We start from the raw sequence: 22,722 nt of genomic DNA, 5'->3' as shown, positions 1-22,722 counted from the left end.
TAATATGTATATATACTAGCGGGATACCCGTGGCCTGTGGGCCTTACTGTCTAACTAAGCTAATGCTCCTTTCAAGTTTTTTTTCTTTCGCAGCAAAAATAAAAGTAGATTGTGAAAATGGGTTTACCCGTTACGCAGATACATTCATATCAAATATAAAATACTGTGAAAACAGGTTTCAACAAAATTTTTATTTCTTAAATAGAGATAAATTTAGCTATTTTTTTTAAATTTTAGGGACTCCCAGTTGTTGGAGGAACATAAAACATACACTACAGTCTTCGACATGATCCAAGGAACTTTTATGCCAAGTTCTATCTAGATTGGTCAAACGGTTATGATTTCTATGTGGGACATTCATACGCCTTACTTTCTGTTTTACATATTAGATTAATGATATACAAAAGCAACCCAAAACTATCAATAAAATTACGGTAACTATTTAAGGGTTCAGTGTATATCAAGGTAATCAAACAACAAACTTGGGGGATAGAATGTAAAATTTATTTAATATCGGCTGACACATGACAAACATCTGAATATTTTACAGACCATCTCTGACAACATACAAGATTAGTTTTGAAAAGTTCAGTAAACAACCTATATACATAAAAACAACACTAAATGCATAAAAATAAAATAAAATGTTTAAGTCAACAACTAAACCAAGAATAGAACATGAGTAAATCTCAACTCATACCTTACAATGGTACAATGATGTTTATCATATAGACATACAAGATTTCCTAGTGAGATCCTATTATGAAAAGCTCTTTCCTGAAAGACAAGGTTCACTCATTTAACATTCACCAACTCAGCTATTACTAAATTCAAAGTGGCTGTTTGACAAAATCCAAGTCAATATAATTCATTGCAATACAAACACAAGACAATGTGTTCACTCCAAAGTATTAAAATTCAAGGAATCCTCCACAAAGTGGACATCAAGACTTGGGTCCAAGACCAGGCTGTGAACATCAGCCTCCTCCATCATAGGCGGGTCATCCTGAAAGTTCATAAACTCAGATGTAGTAGAACTAAAAAAAGAGACAAAGGCTAGTCTTCTGGTTATATACTTGATGAACTTTCAATGTTATGCCTCTGGTTTTTAAAGTATCTTTTCAATTAATTAGAAAATTCATCAATACGGTGAAGCATTTCAATAAATACTAAAATTTTACCTGTAATAGCTGAGTCTGTCTGTAGGTAATACCAGTCTCTGGGTCACGTATAAAAAGATCCGTCATAAAGGAATCCGAAGAGATTGCGCCCCCATCTAAAACCAAGTCTGGAATACCTTCTGCTTGCAACTCCATATCTGGAATTTCTAGAAAATAAAAAATTAACTGTTCAAAAACTTATTTTGTATAATGTGATAACATTCAAGGGATGTTTGAGGTTCACATACTCCTGTCAAAACTAGCACAAGACCTTTTCAATAATACAACAGCCTTTCAAAAACAAAACAGTTACCTTTAGTCTCCATGGAATCACCATCAGACCTGGGCACTATGACTGTGTGGACCATCTGCTGGCCTCCTAGTGAAACATTATTGGAGACAGGATTTTTGTAATCCACTGATGTATTAGCAACAATGTTTACAGGAGTTTTTGGTCTGTTATCAGCTTCTAGTCTGTTCTTCAACTTGGCTGCTTCAATCTCCTTCTGCTTTTGCCATCTAAGAAATAGCAATCAAAATGAGTGGAAAAAAAAGTAAAGTACCCCTTTCAGATCTTGCAATAATGATGCAAAGGTGATCTGTTTCTATGGCAGACAGTTTGCATGGGCGTTATGTGACCAGCACAACAACCAACTACCTTTACTTTTCCCAACTAATGTCAGTTGCCCATTTGAGTTGGGCAGACTCAGGGCATCCTGAATATCCCGAAGTTTAAAATACCTGCCTTGACCAAGATTCGAACTCATGACCCCCCCCCCCCCCATCCAGTTTGGAAGCAAACCACTTTACCACTCAGCCACTACACTCCCACATTCAAAATGAGTGCGTGCTGAAAAATAAGTTGTCAAGGCATATTGGAGATCTGCAGCAAATAAACAAAAAAAAAATAGGTGTGGTTATAATTCCAAGTATTCTGAAGACCTACCTTTTTAACGATCTTTGACTAATGATTTCATTACTAGATAGATCAGTCCTTGCAGAGCCATGCACATTTTCAAGCATGATCTGACTCTTTCTTCCTCTTTCAACAACTTCAATGGAGAGACGCTCTCGCTGAAAGCAGATTATCATAAACTAATTAACTGACCACAGCTGACATCAGTGATATCATGTCGCTGCAGAGAAAGCAGAAGTCAAAAGTGAAAATTAAACTATTGAGAGAAAAAGTTCTAGCAAGATAAAAATACCTGTGTTGATCTTAAATATGTATGCAGTCTAGTGTGAACTTTCCTAAAAACGCACATGTTGATAAAAAAGGGAAAAGAAGGATCAGAGTCTAATTTCTTCTTCTTCTTCATCGTTCTCATTGTTATGTTGGAGTGTTCATATGACTAGACCAATACATGAGATGAACTGCGCAGTGGTTTCCAAATCAGGGAGCTCTCCATATAGTTTTCTTTCTATTGGGGTGATTTGGGGCCAATGTCTTATACGGGCCTCTTGGTAGAGAGAGCAGTTTTGGAGGACGTGGTCGGCATTTTCTGGTGATACTCCACATGGGCAGATTTCACTGGTTCCAATTTTGAGCTTCCGGAACATGTGTTGTCGCATTCTGTTGTGTCCGGTCCTGAGTCGACAGATTAGACGTTGGTCTTGTCAGGATAGCTTATAGTAAGCGTCATCTTTCTTGTGATTTGGATGGGAGCTCGTCCATTTCTCATTTATTTTATCTACAATTAATTTCTTCATTTCTTCTGGATAGAGTGCAGAGTTTACTTGTGAGTTTGTTCTCCCACTCTTGGCGAGTGTGTCAGCCTTCTCATTTCCTGCTAGTTGTATGTGAGCTGGTATCCATTGAATAACAGTTTTTTTGCTGTTGTTGTTGAGTTTTTAATATAAGGGGAATCAGAGTTTTGCAAGCTTTGGAGGGTTGTTTTCGCGTCTGTTAGAAAGACAATCTGACTGTGAGGGGAACTTGGATGATTTGCTAGCATGGTAGCAGCTAGTGCTTCCCTTTCTGCTCTGTGACTGTCAGAGAGCTCTCCAGTTGCAATGGATTTTTCTAGTTTTCCTCCATCTGGCCATTCGATAAGTATTCCAGCTCCTCCATTTGTGGTGGCTTTATGGGATGAGCCATCCGTGTAAACTCTGATCCACTGATTGCTAGGGTAATTGGTATGTAGAAAACAGTTCACTATTTCCTTGAGCTCTGTTGGTCTGTAATCAGATTTTCTTTTTATGTTTTCAATATGGTCCCTTATAGTAGGAAGAGGGCTTTCGTCCCAGGGTGGAGATTCATTATAGTGTATCGAGGATTCCAGAGTAATTTTTTCAAGTTGGTGTTTCTTTTTTAGGTTTAGAGATTCATGTATGAAATTGGTCCTTTTGAGACGGTTTTTTGTGCCAGTTTTGTGGATTTTTGTTCTGAGTGGGTGCCTCTCCAAGGTTTCCAATTTAGTGAATTGGGAAAGGATTTTTATTTCTCTTCTTTCATCCAGAGAGATCAATGCAGCGGTTTCCTCCATAGCGCTTATGGGTGTTGTTTTGATTGCTCCTGTCATTATCCTTAGACCAATATTTTGAACCTTGTCTATTTTTCTTAGGTTGGTTTGGGCTGCTGAGCCCCATGCTGTGGCACCATATTCTAGTACAGGTCTTACATAACTGGTATAGGTCTTTTTCAGGATGTTGTGATTAGCTCCCCAATCTGTGCCAGCTAATTTTTTCAAGAGGGATAGTCTCTGGATGCCTTTACTTTGTGTTTTATCTATTTGTTTTTTCCAGGTTAGTCTCGGGTCATAGGTGACTCCAAGATAAGTAGGGCTGTCATTTTTTTTCTAAAGCTTCCTTATCTAATGTTAATTTTATTGTTTGTTGTTTTGTTGACAGTGAGAATATGGTATATGTTGTCTTTTTTGTGTTAATGGACATGCCCCAGTCTTTGGACCAATTATTGAGTTTATCAAGAGCATCTTGTAATCGAAATTTCGATGTTCCTAGATATTCTTCTGTGCTAATTAAGGCAAGGTCATCTGCATACATGCTGCTTTTAACTTTTTTTGGTAGGTTTTGATTTAGATCGTTTATGAATATTAGGAAAAGTGTTGGGGATAGGACTCCTCCTTGGGGGATGCCATTTTTTATACCCACTGTGTGGCTTCTTTGTCCTTGCATGCAAACTAAGGCTTTTCTATTATTTAGGTATTCCTTTATCCAGTTGTACATTCTGTGGGATATGTGATGCTGGATTAGCTTGAACAAGAGACCTTGTTCCCAGACTTTGTCAAATGCTTTTTCTAAGTCAACCCACACAATTGTTGTTGGTTTCTTTTCTTGAAAGCCATCTTCTATTTCTTGTGTGATGAAGGCAATTTGATCTTCTGTTGATCTGCCTTTTCTAAAGCCAGCCTGGGCTTCAGTGAGTAGGTTATTTGACTCAAGGATCCATGTCAGCCTTCTATTTATCACTCTTTCCATCAGTTTGCAAGTACAGCTAGTGAGGCTGATGGGACGGTAGCTATCGAGTTTATTTCTTGGTTTGCCGTGCTTTAGTATAGGGATCATAATGGCTAATGAAATCGACTCTGTTCTTTAAACTAAATAAATACCTAGACATGACTGACTAGTAGCATTAAAAAAAAAAAGCAAAAAGTGGAAAAAAAAATAAAAATACACAAAATATATGATAGGGCTAAAGGAGTATAAAATTAAAATATGTACAAACATAATATTAGTTCACTCACTAGATATCAAGCAATAATACACATTATAATTACCCTTAGGCAGATTGTGACACACTGTGCTACAGCCTGGCAGAGCCTGCGGCGCTACTGATCCGAAACTATATCAGATATTCTGTTCCTTTGGTCACATCAGCTGCGCGGGGAGGGGGGGAACTACTGTGTGGGCGACATCGTTCCAACCATAAACAATGCCCAGGTTTTCATCTCACTTATTCAAAGCCCTAACCCCAAAAACTGGACAGGACATTCCAACTTCGCCAAACACGGGAAGTGGCAGTCACCGGTTATAAGCTCAAATAATCCAAATTCAACCATACATTCACAAACATAGACTTAACATGAAGTTTGAAACTTACTGACTGAATAGGCTGATTTGTGAAACCTAAAACAAGCTTGCCTCCTCTCTATATATAAGTTTTTAAACCCACTTTTCTAGTAGCAAAATAAGAAAAAAAGTTTTTCATTTCTAATTAACCCCCTTTACTTTCTGTTTAAAATCTCACCTCCTTGAGCATATGATTTGTAGATAGACTTCCTGTTTATATAAATCTTGTTACTTTGACACATACGCTATGTGACAATATCACAATATAAATTTTTGAAAGAACATTAATAACTTTATTTTTTGTAGAGGTGAAAACGTTTGCAGTAATGACTAATTCAACAACTCTACTAGTTCTTAAGCTGGACTAAGATTTACCTGAAATAAATCTGATGTGTCCAAAAGTTTTTTCGCAATCTCATCATTAGTATAGTGCTGACTTGGCTGACCAATAGCATTCAAAGTAGAACTATTACCACTGACCAACTTCTGAGTCACATGACCAGTATTTGTTTGAACTGGTAGAAGATTATTGGAAGACTGACCCAAAGCCTGATCTTTAGTAGGAAGTACAAACAAGTCTGATGTTTACATTAAAGAATTATTATTTATTCAGATTAATCTAGTAGTTAGAAAATTTTAGGAATAAATCTTTTAACACCTTTGACAAACCCTACATGTAATGGACAAAAGTGTTTGTTCAACCATGCATGACATTATTTGCAATAGCCATTATTGTCTGACCAAAAAAAATCCCTTACTGAAACCCCAGTTAAAAAGATAGTTTGCCTTTTAACCTGGTGTTAACATTTAACAATTGATATTTCATTTTCAGAAGTATAAAAGATTTATCCTGAGACACTTTTTCAGATTTTAAGGAATTAAAAAAAATATTTTTTTTGCTTAAAATTTTTTAAATGGAGCAAACAGGTAAAAATATAAAAAGAAATAAAATATATATATATAAATAAAAAAAAACGGTGGTAAATGATACAAACCTCCAGTTAGAAAGTCTGTTGCTAACAATGCATCTTGACTTGGTGTCAAAGCAGGTTGTGTTACAGCTGTTCATTGAAGAAAGAAACCAGTGAGATAAAAAGAAACTAGAAGTTGAACTATGTGTTACTTTAAGATCAAACATCTCACCTTCAGTGTAGGTTTCTTGAGAGAACTGGATCTCAGTCTGTTGGTCTCCTGTACCAAGTAGACTCAACCAATTGTTAGCAGTGCCCTGGTTGTCTGTCACACATGGAAGATGATCTAGGAACCATAAACATTAAATATAATTTACATTAAAAAAAAAACTAAGCGGACATGATAATTTCATAATGTACATGACATAAAAGAGAGTAAAATAGTGACTGCAAATGATAATTTCATACCATACAAGTGAATCAAAATAATTCCTACAATACATTAAGTCAGGGGTGGGCAACCTTTTTGGATCGAGGGCCGCATTTCATTAAATTTTGGGAATGGCGGGCCGCATATGTATATACAACTTAGTAAGATACTTTAGCTAACATTTAATTCATAGTTACACTGTATTATATTCACGTTTCTTTTTTACCACACTTCACGTTAAGGAATTACAATAAGAGTTAGCAATTTCTGTCGTCTTTTTATATTACAACAACCCCACTAATATACACTGATACTTAATGTGCATTATTTTACTTTTTACACTCGTGCATAATTTTCCGGAACTGTTAAACCAGCTTACTAGTTGTTACACTTGTGACTGCTGTCAAATTACAGTCAGTCAAAATCGACCAGTAATTATACTTGTTTAGTTTCCCCCCACCCAAAATATAATGCTTGTTCACTGGATGAGACAACTTAAATGTCGGGACGAGCGAAACTTGCCCTTCTAGAGCATCACCAGAGAATGCTGACCATGTCCTTGAATGGTGCATACTAAATCAGAGCCCGAACAGGACTTTGGCCCCAAAGCCCTCTTATAGAACCAAAAATTCGGAGAACTGCCTGATCTGGAAAACATTGCGCAGTTCATCTCAGATATAGGATTACTGATCTGAACCCTCCAACATGTAAAATGAGAACAAAGAAGAAGAACAACAGATGTATGTGTACCCAAATAGTATGAACAGCAGTACATTTTTAAAGTGTTGACATACAGATTCTGGCACTCATAAGACTCCAGTGGAAGTACTGACTGGAAATTCTCTTTGCTCGTAGTTATGTCCTCTGGAGCTAAATCAGCTTCTGCGCTAAATGGTGAACTAATGGTATTGAAAACTGGTTCTTGACGTCTTAAAATTTGCTTTTATAAATTGCAAATCTAAATAAGTGTTGTACTTATAATCATTTCAATAAAAATAATTTCACCTTTCAGCAAAGGAAAATGACAAAACCTGTTTTCTTTTGCTTGCTTGTAGAAATGGGAAAGCCTAGTTTGAAAAATTGCAATGGCAATTATGAAACCTGAAATCTGTCTTCCACTCTTCATTAGACTGCAATGGTAATTATGAAACCTTAAATCTGTCTTCTACTCTTTATTAGAAATATTGGTAACAAAGTCACAGTCAATTCCTTCAAGTAACAGAACAATTTCTTCCTTCAGATTTTTTATTGTTCTCGTTTACCTTGTCCATGCTATGATGGAGGAAATATTGGATCATTTTATTCATAACCGAAACTAACGTGGTTAATACACCCAATCTTTAATTATCTTGATTTTTATATGTTACCAATATTTGAAATTGACATTTTATGCAGCTTTGTGCAAACTTTCCTGTTTCAATTTTATGGTAGGGGTATTAAAAAAAAACACCATTTTACTCAGTCAAAGATGTTGCTACACCAATTGTCACCCTTGCCATCTTGTTCCAAGCATACCCAACATTCAACACAGTTCTTCATAGCATTGAATCAATACTGATCAGAGATGGTGTCTTGAATTGAGTGTATTGATGTATAGCCAATAAGCATAGTCTTCGTTTGCTTGAAACTTTTATAATGACAGTTTCAATAATTTATATTTATATTATTTTTAATATATTTGCATTTTTATAAGTATATACTGTGGGCACACCTGACTTCTGTAGGTGTCGGCGGGCCGCATGTGGCCAACGGTCCGTAATTTGCCCACCCCTGCATTAAGTCTAAAAAAACAAAAAACAAAGAGCAACAATGCGACTACTAATTACCTTGAGGGACATTGCAATGCTTTACTAGGATATGTTGTCGCAAGCTGACTTTATTAGTATAGTGCCGCTCACATTTCTCCATAGGGCAGTGATACACAATAGTCTTACCAGATTCATCATGCTTCTTAAGGTGTACGTACAGAGTGCTTTTAGCAGTGAATGTATTACCACAACCTAAACAATGAAAAAATGTTTTCAAAATATAAATTATAAGACAACAGCAACACCGAAACTAATATTTATTTATTCCTACAAAAAAATACAGAAAAAAAAAATAAATAAATAAACAAAAGAGTTGACACAAGATTAACAATGAGATTTATGTTATGAATGCCATACTTGGTAATAAATAGTTACCCCTATGTTATTATCAGATCTTGGTGTGTGTCTCAATGTTGAAAATAAATTTCATAAGTTTTCCAGAAAGAACAAAAGAAATTTCAGATTTTTTTTAAACTGCTACTTTTTGGTTGGTAATAATAAATATAGTTTTTTTTAAATATCTTAATTTTAACTTTTTTTTGTTTTAAATTTGTAAAGATATTTTAGAGCTTTAAAATTCTGAATTAACTCTATGTATGGTAAGACAAGTGTTTAATGGATAAGGCCATTTCTGCACATGATCTATACTTGTTACTGAAAATGGGCACAATGAGGTAATGTTAAAATAAAATAGTTTGGTAACTAAAAATAGCATATTGATTATGAAATCTGGTGTTTACCCTCTCCTCCCCCCCCTTTCAAAACTAATTATATAATGATCAAATAGGTTAAACTAAAGCTGACCTTCTACTGGACAAACAAAAGGTCTGTCCCCAGTATGTGTTATCAAATGTCCACGAAGATGTTCTGATCTTTGAAACTGTTTCCTGCACATTGGGCATGCCCATCTCCTGAGCCCTGTATGTTTGGTCTGGTGCCGTTTTAATTTACTTGCTGAAGTGAAAGCCCAGTTACAATCCTACAGACAAAAAATATTTTTTTTACAGAATGAAATAATCTCTATATAAGAGAAAATGACAGACACAACACATTGTACAAACAAAAAGGAATTGAAAGAACAGTCAAGAAGTATCTTGCAATCCAAAGTTTTAAAAGTGTCAAACAATTGCATTGCTTGAAAGAGGGGGGAGACATGGAGAGGATGTGTGAGACTGGATGGAGGGATAAAACAAGCTGCATGAATGAGTTGAAGGAAAGTTGAGAGATTTAAGTGAAGCTCATTAATTAGAGAATAGGGAGGGAGGTAACAATAGTTTAGACAGAATGAGTGGTATGGTGAGACAAGGTGTGGAGAGATAAAAACTGTTGATAAAACCTCAATTGCGATTAATGGGCCTTTCTGTACTAATAATGACATAAAAATAAAAATCAAGTGTTCTAATAAAAATTTAAAAAAGAAATCATTGAAAGAAAATGTTCATGATAAATAATCAAAAAAATGTGCTCATGCATTTGATGTCCTTTTGGAATGTTATCCACATTTGTAGTGTTCAAATGAGAATCTTTGCTAAAATATACACACAAGCTGTCTATTACAATGAAAATGTTTAAGCTTAACCCCATCAGAAATAAAATGAACTAACTGGGTATTCACAGACGAAAGGTTTCTCTCCAGAATGCAGTTTTTGATGTTGTTTTAATCTACAGAGTTTCTTAAATTGTTTGCCACATCCAGGATATTTGCACTGCAGATCTTCAGCCTTCTGTTGATGAATTCTCATATGTGTTCCCATGCAGCCAGAGGAGTAGAATAGCTTTTCACAGCCAGGTTCAGGACATCTAAGTAGACACAAATTTTACTTAGTTACTAATTCAATTCAGAAATATTGACCACTAACAACAAAGAAATGAACTAGTTAGAAATTAATAATGAGCTTATCAGAAGTTCTAAAAATTTCATTCCCTACAAAAAGAAGTCTGTATCCACACATTAAGTTCTACATAAGATCATGTCAACACTTAGTAAATACCTAGTATTAGCACTATCAGCTATTTATCTTTTGTTTTAAGAAATATTAATACACATATATATATATGGTTCATTTCATCCCTGGTCACTTCACCCCCCTGTTATTTTCATCATCTGATCATTTTATCTAACAAATAATAATTGTAAAAATCATGAAATGAGCAATATTTAATATATTCATTTTTAATTTAAATGACAAAAATTGTTAACATATTAGATAAGAATAAAATTAAAAGTCATTATAAACTAAAAAAAAATGTAACATGTATAAAAATAGGGGTAATGAAAAAAGGGTTATCCTTATATGGGTGAATTCAGCTTTTAGAAAAAAAAACTACAAAAAACCTTATTTCAAGGCCAAAAATGACGCGCCCTATTTCAAGAAAGAGCGATTGAAAAATAATATAAAGTGAAACATGGTCGTACTTCCACCACACCTTGGCCTTTGATGATAAGTTATCAGTGGCACGGTCATAATTATTCTAATCGCAATTCTACCTCTCAAAAGATTTCCACTACTTGGCCTTTGATGATAAGTTATCAGCGGCATGGTCACAATTATTCTAATCACACTTCTATCTCTCAAATGAATTTCGCTACTTCCACCAAACTTTGGCCTTTGATCATTACGTCATGCACAGGATAATGTTATAATATACATCTCCCACATCCAATAGAAACGCTATAGCTAAGTACACACCCAGATTTACAATATATATTAAAAGATTTCTCATCAAGAATGCAAAGTGGAAGAGGAAACACTATAAAAGCATTAGTTATATGTCAAAAAATATCAAAAAGCATTCTACACAATCATATTTATATAGTAGATGAAATGAGGGCTAAAAGTCAAAGCCTTAACAGCACAATTAAACAATGAAAAAAGAAAAAATATTTAATTGGGGATGAAATGACCGGGGGGATATATATATATATGCAAAACTAGTTTTGAAAACAAAATGCATGCGGAGAACCATACAGAAATGTTGCATCAACAAATATTTATTTAGTATTAAATTGTTATTTACATTTAATTGACAAATACTAAAACATTATATATATGTCACAGAAGACAAAACAGTTTGTTAACATTTCCATTATATACAGTAACCACTATATAACAGCATAGACCAAATTCTTGTTCTAAAAATAGTACTTTTTGAAAAATAAAGAGTTTATTTTCAGGAGACTAAAAGGGGCTACAACACATTCTTCAAGAACAATACAGTTGATGCTCAAAACAGATCTTCATTTACACCTTTAGTTTTTAGACTAAAAATGTGACAGATTTAGACATGGAAAAATGAATCAAAATTTCTAGTAGGTAGCTTTACCAACAATGGAAAGCTGTTAGATATTTGGAGCTATTAAGAAGTAATGATACATAACAGAAAAGGATAACAGTCTTACTTTAAAGTTCTGTCCTCTAAAGCATGGACATTACGCAGATGTAATTCTAGCTGTCTCTTGGTGGGGAAACTTTGAGTGCACCCTGCCTCTGGACAAGATTCTGTACAAGGTCTCTCATGAATTCTTTTATGTGTATTCAGATTATAGATGGTAGTAAACCTGTGACCACATCCTTGACTATCACACTAAAAGAAAAATTGAAATCAAAGTCTTCTAATCTTAGCTAATTATTTCATTTCATGTTAGGATAAGTTCTCATTTAGCAAAAGGTTTTGAACCATATCCTCATTTAATTATCTCACACATATACTAGCACAAAAGATCTAGTGATTACTAAGGAAGAAAACTCAGCCTAAACTTACAAAAGATCTCAACTTTTGCTAACTAAAGACCTAACTTAAGTGGAAATAAAAATTTTGATATACTACTTGAAGAGAAATAGAGAACTTCATTAAGAGGTCACATAAAGAAGGTACACAAATAAAGAGATAAAAGCTATACAAAAAAGAAACAGAATATATATAATAAATGAAAGTGAATATATATATATATATAATAAAAGAGAATTATGTACAACTATTTTCTTACAACAAAATCTTTGCGACCTTCATGAGATTCCATATGTCTTTTCAACTTGTTTGAAGTAGTAAATGCCCACTCACAACCAAGCAATGTACACTGGAAATAAAATAACATAGTGAAACCAAGGATAAAAATATATTTCATATACCATCAAATACTTTTTTTTTTTACAATGGAAATAAATGTTCATATTATATACATTTATTTTTGCCTCAAATGAAACAAGATTATGAGTTTGTCTAGTTTTCTAAGCTTTTCAATACTGTGTTAATGATATTCACAAATTAGACAATTAGTAATATCTAAACATGTGCATGACCAATGTCATGTTTAGCCTCAGACCAAAAAAGATAAGTTTTTTTATTATAAAATACTTAAAAAGCCTACATTCAAATGTTAAATGCATTCCAAAACATTATATCGGCAGTAGGTTTACTTAATTTAGACTACATTTTGCAAGATTCACTAACAAAATGAAACTTACTTTGAAAGGTCTTTCTCCAGTGTGTAGCATTTGGTGCACCTTTAACTTTGAAGTTTTTTTGAAAGTTTTTTTACATCCTGGCTCTAAGCACATAAGCAGCTTTTTGGCAGGCTTCTACACAATAATAAAGAAAACAAGTACATTAAGAAATGCTAAACATCCACGTTTACATTTAAGTATATCAAAACATTTGAAGCTGCACTAATTATCACACTGAAGCATTTCACTTTTTATATGATATTATAAGCAGTATTATCATAATTGTTTTTGACAATGCACAAATCCTCAAGTAATTTTACTATATATGTTACCAATCTGTGTGTTTATGGGCCAATATTTACAGCATCTATGCTCTTCCTACACAGAGAAGACTATGCTGGCTCGGACGTCACTCACATGCCAAATGGAAGAATCCCTAAAGACACCCTAATTGCTGAGCTTGTAGAGGGAGTCAGAAATTTTAACTTACTTTTGTAACATCTTCAGGAAGGGAAACAGGAACTATCTGAATTAAATTTGAAGAGCCTTCCAAAACAGGCATCAAAACAAAACCTGAATAAAAGTTAAGAAGCTGTATAATATATAATATATATATATTTGAATATTATAAAAGCAAATGTGAAATTTCTTTTAAAACTGAGCTTAGGATCTTATCGAAATTCTAGTTGATGTTTTTGTGTGCTTAAATGAATATTACAAAATATTAAAAGAAAAAAAAGAAATAATGGGTAGTCTACTCTATTCCTGTCATTTTAAGAATATGTATATATATATGTATATATTATATGTACACACACACACACATATATATACATACATACATACATAAAGTAGAATGTAAGGCGTGTATGTATGTATATATATATATATATATATGTATGTGCTGAATAGAAATCAAAACCGTTTGACCAATCTTGATAAAACTTTGCATAAATGTTCCTTGGGTACTAACTGGGACCATAGTGTATGTATTGTAGCCCTAAAACAAACTTAAGACCCTCAAAAAAAAAAAAGTTGACTGACTCTATGAAAGTATAGGTATCGTATAAATCTAGGCCATGTTTACCATGTTGACATGAGAAAAGATCGAAAGGATTTAGATCTAGATCTAATTTTAAGAACTACAGATAGTTTTTTACTTTGACACATGAAAATTACAAAATATAGTCTATATATAGTATTTAATAAAATTAAGCTTCAAATTTGTGTTTCAAAAGCATTTTTACATAAATTCGTTCCTTAAATCTGCAAATTAAGACATCCTGACGTACTTTATAATCCAATTCATCTATCGAAGCCGACATCTAAGTATTTATAAACTCAAGACAGTCTAGATCTATGATTCTAGATCTAATTCAAAGAGGAATGATCTACTTTATACTTTAACACATTATCATACAAAATAAAGTGGATTCATTTCATATTTTAAACAAATTAACCCTCAAATTTAAACACACTATCACTATGATTGAACAGACTACATGAGGCTCAATATTGGGGATATTAAATATACTAACATACAATAATTATTAATCTTCTTGAGCTATAGTATTGAATTCACTCTTACAATAGTAGGTCTAGTGACTAAATGTTTAAATTTCTTTTTAAATTTGACTTTGACCAACAAATTTGAAAGGTCCAGACAATGTTTGAAGTCCAGAAAAGACAATGTAATTTATTACCTGGCATGGCTGTTGCAACTGCAGTTCTTTGTGATTCTGAGCTTTGATCTCCAGAAGTTGGATTTATTAAGTACATCTGCTGTCCATGAGATGAATTTAAATGAAACTGTGAGCAGTTTTCTTGAGTTAAATCAGCAGTTTTGATTACATATTTTTGTTGCTGACCTCTGTGACTGTCTACTAAAATTTTCGTTGAATGTTCATCATCATTCAAAATTGAAATAGTTGTAACATTGAGACCTTGTTCTTCTGGCAAATCGTTTTCAATTTTTATGTCTGAACTATTTATACCAGGGGCCAACCCCTGTAAGATATTTACAACTTCCTGACTGTCAATTAAACTACTGCTTATAGATGAGCTGCCGATATTTTCAAGACCTAAAAAGTTTGGTAAACTAGTAAGATTTAAATCTGTAGCAACATCCTTAATGTTTGATACCGAAATGTTTTCAGCAAGTGTAGTAGAAAATGATAATGGAACAGTTTTTAAAACAGAGTTTGATATATTGTTGATTCCTTGTTCAGCTTCTATAAAGCTAGAATTGGGAGTAAACTGAACAATTTTAACAGCTGATGAATCAGGTTTATTCAAGCTACTGTAGAGAATACTATTTAAATCACTAGCATTGGTGTTGTTCAATGAGTCTGATAATACATCTTGATCAGAGAATGATACAAATTCACCGACAGCATCGTTTGTAGAAGAAAGTTGGCAGATAGTGTCATTGTTCAGCTTTGGTGACTGGACCTGATGACCTGACCAATTGATATTTACTGTATTTACAAAATTTGTCATGGATGAAGGATATTCTCCATTGTCAAGTGCTTCAAAATAGCTAGATTCAGCACTTTCACTTTGCTTTGAAAACATGTAGTCCAAATTTTCTGATGACAAGTCAGGACCACCTATTGAGTGAGAATCTAAGCCCATAGAAAGGCCTTCTATGGTAGAATCTTTGTTGCAGATTTCTAACATGTCTACATCAGAAGAACTTACACCCTGTTTCAGCCAGTCTAGTGTCTGGTTGTTTACATTTTCAGTTTCTTCAATGTCTCCAACTTCCAAACCCATAGTCATAGAATGACCAATATTAACATCCAACTCGGGATCATGAATGACATGATGATGATCATGATGCTGTAGACGTAGATCTAAATCTAAATGTATTTCAGTACCGGAAGATGGGTCAGACACATTGAATTTTTCAACGAATTCATCATCAAGCTGCAACACACTGCCTATGGTGGTATGTGTATCCGAGTTATCAAAGTTAATTGAATCCTTTTGAATAGTAAAATCACTTTTGTTTTCATTTCTTTCATGTGTTGATACATGGGCGCCGCCATCTTTAGAACTAAACAGAACCCCCGTTTTCATGATTATTTCATCCCCGTGTATCAGATATTAGGGGACGCCATTGTTGATGCAGAGTGTACCAATTGTATTACGTCACCGAGTTTATGTTGCCAAATTTGTGTTTTCGTACCAAATTATATTCTGCATTTTTTTTCTTTCTATGGCATAGATCTATTTTGTATATATAGATCAAGATATATAATACATATATACATTTTTTATAAAAAATTTTTTTACATTTTTTAAAATAATGAAATGACCATATGTTTATCATAATAACACATTGGTTTAACTCTACCTTAAGTTTATGGAGTTCACTGGCCATATTGGACTACAATTTTAGTTTTTATTTTGCTGAAAGTTTTGTAGGCCTACTTGTACTTCATACTTCATAGGCTACAGAGTATAGATTAGGCTACAGAGCATAGATCTATCTAAATAGCTAGATCAAGATCTCTTATACATTTTATTATTATGACATATGGACGATTATTAATTTTACAATTAACTTTTGAACCAGTTACGATGAAGCCTATTGAAAACGTTACATAATGTCTTAAACAAACAAGTATTTTACTATTTAACATCTTAATCCAGTGATGATCAAACCAGTGGCGTAGCATCCATGGGCATCAATGAACCCGGGCCCACGACCATTTAGGGGCCCATACCGCACACCTGATGGTGTAACAACGCCATATCCAAATTTATATTAACTTCAAAACATTATGATTAACCCATGTTTTCAGCTAGTCATAGTAAGGAACTGCTTTCATCAGTTTTATTTTAAGTTGGTGACGGTGCGTTGGCGATGACGTATGGGTTCCATACTGCCATTCTTTTTTTCCCCCTCTATGTTAATTAAACCGTTGATAGTATTACCTTTTTACAGTAAGCATCTTTTTTTCTATTACCAGAAATCTAGATTTAGACTTAAAATTAGACAATAAAAGAAAAAGAAACATTATGTTCTGTTACTTGGGAAAACGTTACAGATGTTGACATTTTAGCTACTTATCGTGACTGAATTGGGGAGGAGATTTATACCAACATTTTTTGAGATAGAGCGATTACATTTATCATGGAATAGTATTTCACTTGAATGGCTGCTTTGTCGTCTAGAATGTGCACTGGAAAGTCGTTCGGGTGGTCTCAATGGTCTCAGGTTTATACCCTGAGATAGAATCAATGTTGTTTGTTTTTCAACTAGATCGTCAAAAAAAAAAAAAAAAAAAAACTAATTATTTAACTTCATCAACAAGCTTGCCAAACAAACAGAACGACTGAGAATGGTGGATGATTCCAACAAGGAGCACATTTGAAGAAGTTGACAAATACTGAAGGAAAGTAATTTCATAGCATAGTGAATGTTTGTTTTAACTTTAGCAACAACCTTTTATTTAGTGGTCATCGCGAGACACAAGTAACAACGACAATGTCTTAGCAGTACATAAATTCTTAAGAAAACAAAAACACAAGCCTTTACCTCGACCCACAGATTCAAAATAATAGACATGTTGGGAATGCCATTTTAACAAAAATACTAAAGGAGATCCAATCAGCGCCATTTTCCCTATCATGGCTTACAGCACTCACAGAGAATTAAAAATTTATTAAGTTTGGATTATTTTCTGAAAATGTTTTGTGAACTCCGATGACGAACTACCCAAAGAAATTGCTATCAGATAGTCATTTTTCGGTTTTCATATTTGTGAGAACCAGAAGTCTGCAGGATTGACTGAACAAATACTCTTAAGTAATAAAATATCACCATCTTTCTTTAAATTACTTACGATGCCAAGGCAATGATGGGTTTTCAATATGAGAGGACAGTACAATAGCCTCCAGGTATTGTTTCAATAAAAACAGCCGCTTGCGCATTATGTTCACTGTACAAAACAATACCGGTAGGCTTATTAAACATAGACTTAAATTATTCTGTCAGCTGTGATCATGAACTTGCATTGGAATGTCTTTTAGTAAATGTATTGATACATACAAACTACTGGATTTCTTTGATACACAAAATATTTTTCACATGGGGTCGAGGGGCCCATCAACATTTTCTTGAACCCCGGGCTCACGGATACCTTGCTACGCCACTGGATCAAACTATGGCCCGCGGGCCAAATGGCGCCCTCGCAAAAGTTTAATCCGGCACATAAAACGTTTTGGAACAATAATTAAAAGTAGGAATTTCGCTTACAATGTAAAATACCGCTATTTTAAATCTAGTAGAATTCTATATATATTTTTTGATTCGTCGTTGTGGGCTAGTCCATTACTATTGATTGATTTCTTCAGTTGTCAAGTTGCTACTTAGTAACTTAGATGAAGTTAATTGATTTGATGATGCAAAAAAAAAATAAATTGGATAGAATTTGTCTATTTCTTTCCCATGCTGTCGCCCATGCGAGCAGGCAATGAAGTCACAAAAACAAAGCCTGGACTAATTTTCGATACTGCTTTTAACCACGATTGAACACTGGTGATTGTGTGTATGTGACTTTTTAGCGGCATGTTCTTTTCTAGGGCGATTATAAACAGCTCAAAATTTTATCTCCACCTTTTCCACCAAAAGTAATACAACACAATAACCTTGGTTAGGCCAATAATAGAATATGCATCCTCTGTTTGGGACCCCTCAACTCAAGAAAACATTAAGAAACTGGAACAGACACAAAATAGAGCAGTGAGATTCATAAATGAATATTCACATTTGACTAGAGTAACATCTTTAGTTATATCACTAAATTTAGAAAGCCTTCAGGACAGAAGACGCAAAAGTAAAGTAGCAATTATACATAAAACACTGAACCATAATCTCCAAATACAAAAACAAAATTTAATAAAATACTCATAAAGACACAAAGATAAAGGCACATTCCTCATCCCATATGCTAGGATAAATTTGTACAAATACTCCTTCTTCCCTAGTGCTATTAGAGCATAGAATGGGTTGTCTCAGCTAAACCAATGACTTGGTAGAATTTAAGTCATTGGTTAACATGCATGACTAGATGTAAGACGAGTAGGACGTAATCATCTTCTTTTTTTGAAGTAACGTCTGTATTATATAAGATAATACTGGTATAACCTTTTTGGTAAGGCCTGTCGGTGACATCGCAATAGATGGTAGCCGTTCGGAATTCCAGATCCCAGCTAAAATCAAAGTTATAACGTGCGGACAACCCACACATTGCTAACTACGCATCTGCCTTGAAGTAACGTTAGAAATCGTTGCGACCCGAGGCACAGATACACACATACTATAGGGCCAACTTGTGCTGGTTGTATAAGATATAATGTCATTTAATCGTTATGTCCCTTAATAACATTCACGGGACGCGGTATTAGCATCTCAAGAATTGAGTAAAGTAATACATGAAATATTGTTGAATCCAGAAAAGATTCAAATGATAGGACCCTGAACATTAGTTCTAAAAGAAATGGAAATAAATAAATGACATTACTAGTATTACTACTACTACTACTTATAATAATACCGATTTTCTATAATAGTCAAACCTCAATTAAAGGGGCATAATACATGAAATTCAGAAAAGAAAATGAAAGTAATTCCATTTAGTCCCCTTTATTGATTCACGCGCTTGCAGTGGTTCACAAACTTTTTTGTCTCATAGACCCCTTCCCATATTTGCTGGTTTTCAGTAGACCCCCTGCTTAACTTATAATGCATTTTTGCAAATTCAGAGACTCCATTTTTTAAACTAATTTCTAACTGTAGTGAGTCGAGGAGTGAAAAAGTAATTTAAAGCTACATAACAAGTTAGAGAGATCTATCTTTTTTTAAAATTGATAAAATTCAATGTTAAACCAATGAAAATAACAATTAATAGGTATTGCTGGAATCACCAAAGACAATGGAGATGTTTGTTGTTGCTTTTTGCATGTTTATCATCCGTTACTGCGGATATTATGTTTCATATAGGAAATTGTTTTCTATGAAGTTGTCCTTCAAACATTAAAACATCTAATTTGCCTTAAGTATCATTGCAAAAGTTTTTGCAAGAGCAGTTTTTCTTGTATTTCTTGATCTTTCATGTGTGGCTCAAATATTGGGATTCGCGGAACTGGTTTCACTAACAGAAGAATGGGCGAAGGCCAGTAACTGGTGGCTTAACCAGTGAGCTTTGGGCAGGAGGTGCTCGTTAGCCTTGGCTTGCAGCCCACCTAGCTGAAGGAAATCAGAATTCCAACCTATGCTGCTTTGCAGCTATACCCAAACATGGGAAAGGTTTCGTGGGTCAGCCCTGAGGAAAAATGTGGAGTCGACGACCATCAGGCAGTTTGTAGCTTTAATGTTATAACTCATCCCCCCGATGTGCACTTGAACTGTAGTGTTCCTTAAAGAATTTGTTTCATAATATCAGATGTAGATTATTGTGAAACAATTTTTAAAACTACTTCAACAGCTGGTAAAATCAATGTTTTATCTATAGTGTTTTCCCTATTTGGCTATAAGTAAAGAAATCTTGAAAGACGCTCACAAACCACCATCTTCTCTATATGATGTTGAAGAGAGATTTTGTGGATCTATTTTGAGCTTTATCTTTGAGTTTTTGAAATTTGTGCACACCTTTATCTTTTTATCACGTTGGCATGGTCTCAAATAATCCTCCTCCAGTGTAATTGGTTTCTTATGGTCATAAAAAAGTAAAAAAAAGCACTTAGACAAGGGCTTATTTGACAAGGGAATAAATAACCAACGCTGTAAAATCTAGATTTCTTTTTCTTATACATTAGTTCCGTGTAGACTAGGCATAGCTATTTAATATTTTTTTTTATCTATTTATAATTGAATGAAATAGTTACATTAACAGGGTGTGAAAGTTAAAGTCATGACCTGCTTAAATGAAATTCACTATCATAGACCCCCATGGACATCTCATAGACCCCCAAATTTTTTTTTCACTTTCGTAGACCCCTGGGGGGGGGTCTATATAGACCACTTTGGGAATCATTGAGCTAAATAGTGTGTTAGGGTGATTGTTAAAATGCGGACCGATTAATGGAATTTCGAAAAAAAAAAAAGGAATGTTCTGGTAAAAATAAACTATATATATATATATATCAGAAAGTAAGGCGTATGTAATATGTATGTCCCAAATAAAAATCAAAACCGTTTGACTAATCTTGATCAAACTAAACATAAATGTTCTTTCAATCATGTAGGAGACTGTAGTGTATGTTTAATGTCCCTCCCGCAATGGATAAATTCATACAACGAAGCAATGCCGTCTTAGATTTATTAGCGGCCCCGAAAGGGAATAGACGCTATTAGTTTTGTGTGGTCTGTCTGTCCGTTCGTCCCGTTTAGATCTCGTAAACTAGAAAAGATATTGAAAATCCAACATCATGATAATTTAGATCTTTCAAAGTTCTGATGCAACGGCTACTTTTTTCTTTTCTGAAAGCGAAAAATTTAATAAAAAACAAACAAACTATGCAAGTAGTTTTTTTCATAAAAATGCACCATTTTTACTACTATTCACTATTAATAATAACAAACACGGGAGGCTATTTAGTAAAGGAGATGACTATTTACCATATTTTCAACACATTTATGCAAACGGTTTTTAGTTTTTTTTGTGAAAAAATTACTTTTTTTTTACAAATGTATTGCCAAGTTATGTAAATTCTGTCATACTAACTACTACATTTACAAACAAAAATGGTTACTTTTTTTAAAGAGAAAAAAAATCTATTTAATATGCATATAAGTGGAACAAAATTTTAAACAACAATTAATAAGTAGTTTTTCATATTATCGCGTGAACTACAGAGTTGTATTCAGTGGCGTAGCTAGGGTATTTGATGCCTGGTGCGGTCGGTCCTCATGATGCCCCCCCCCCCAAACAAAAAGTCCTCTTTTTCTTCAAAAGAAATGCGTATTTAATGTTAAAGTATTGCTAATTTGGAAAAAGTCTATTTTACAAAAAAAGATACTACAAATAAATCTTAGTGCTTTCTAACTAGGAGTTTATTTATAATTTTCATATTGCATCATGATATTGCTAAAATTTGATGATAATTTCTAGAAGAATTTAGTCCAATTAAAAAAAAAAATCAACCCGTAGCTCTTTAAAGGTGTGTTTCTACATAATCTTCTTGCTTTTGCCTGGTTTTTTTTTTCATGCAGCCAATATTGCACTGATTTAGGACTTTTAATCCAGCCTTGACATGTCAGGTGTAGGCTTGATGCCCCTCATCACTTGATGCCCTGTGCGGCCCGCACCACCCGCACACTGCTAGCTACGCCACTGGTTGTATCAACTTCCCTAGGATACTTAATTTAAGTAAAGGTAAGTTCCCCTATGGCACTTCGTGGTGTATAGGATAGATGATGTAAAGGATTTTTTGTTTTATTACTGAAATGTTTCGATTTCTTTTCTTTTTCTTGAGGCTTTGACTAAGAGATTGATCCTTTGCAAAACAATTGGATCAATTAGATAATCAATATATGACATCAGTTAGGCCAGGTTCACGTCTAACTTAACCTTCACTTTCATCTATCCCTTGGTCTGCTTAACCGTTGGGGCACCACACAAGATCTGTCAACCTTCTTTCTCCATTCTTCTCTGTCATTTTCCTTTGATATAATTTCATTCTGATATTCTGTCTGAAAATATTGAAATCTGCCTTTTTAACTTCCTGCGTGGACCACTTCGGAGCCGCTTTTGAGTTTGTGTTTCCACACAAACTGTCTTTGTAACCTTGTTTATTTAATGACATTAACATGGCGATAAAACATGACACACATGTAGGAGATTTTCCTTTATTTGGGATTTTTAAGATGAACTAAACATGTCAATGTTGCCACTGAACCAAACCAAAAAAAAAAAAAATGAATTACAA

The 22,722-nt window shown here is 34.0% G+C and overlaps 1 protein-coding gene across 2 annotated transcripts; it reads right to left on the bottom strand.

Annotated features, from left to right (window-relative positions):
* Nucleotides 1-490: 490 nt before the first annotated feature.
* LOC106080022 (uncharacterized) lies at nucleotides 491-15,924 on the bottom strand. Of its 2 annotated transcripts, none has more exons than XM_056044661.1 (15): nucleotides 14,487-15,924; nucleotides 13,274-13,356; nucleotides 12,805-12,918; nucleotides 12,327-12,416; nucleotides 11,739-11,923; nucleotides 9,943-10,138; nucleotides 9,143-9,317; nucleotides 8,357-8,530; nucleotides 6,333-6,446; nucleotides 6,185-6,250; nucleotides 5,565-5,767; nucleotides 2,107-2,234; nucleotides 1,474-1,679; nucleotides 1,182-1,327; nucleotides 491-1,006 (listed from the first exon to the last, which is right to left on the bottom strand). In XM_056044661.1, exons 1-15 carry the CDS (start codon nucleotides 15,862-15,864, stop codon nucleotides 899-901), a joined length of 3,366 nt encoding a protein of 1,121 aa, XP_055900636.1. In that variant the 5' UTR covers nucleotides 15,865-15,924; the 3' UTR covers nucleotides 491-898. The 2 variants fall into 2 exon arrangements, with proteins under 2 accessions (XP_055900636.1, XP_055900637.1); XM_056044662.1 differs by having other exon boundaries at nucleotides 5,565-5,743.
* Between the last annotated feature and the right edge of the window lie 6,798 nt (nucleotides 15,925-22,722).

Source organism: Biomphalaria glabrata, chromosome 10, assembly GCF_947242115.1.
Source record: "Biomphalaria glabrata chromosome 10, xgBioGlab47.1, whole genome shotgun sequence".
Lineage (NCBI taxonomy): Eukaryota > Metazoa > Mollusca > Gastropoda > Planorbidae > Biomphalaria > Biomphalaria glabrata.
The sequence above is the reverse complement of the archived record's forward strand: the minus strand, read 5'-3'. Positions and strand labels throughout refer to the sequence as shown.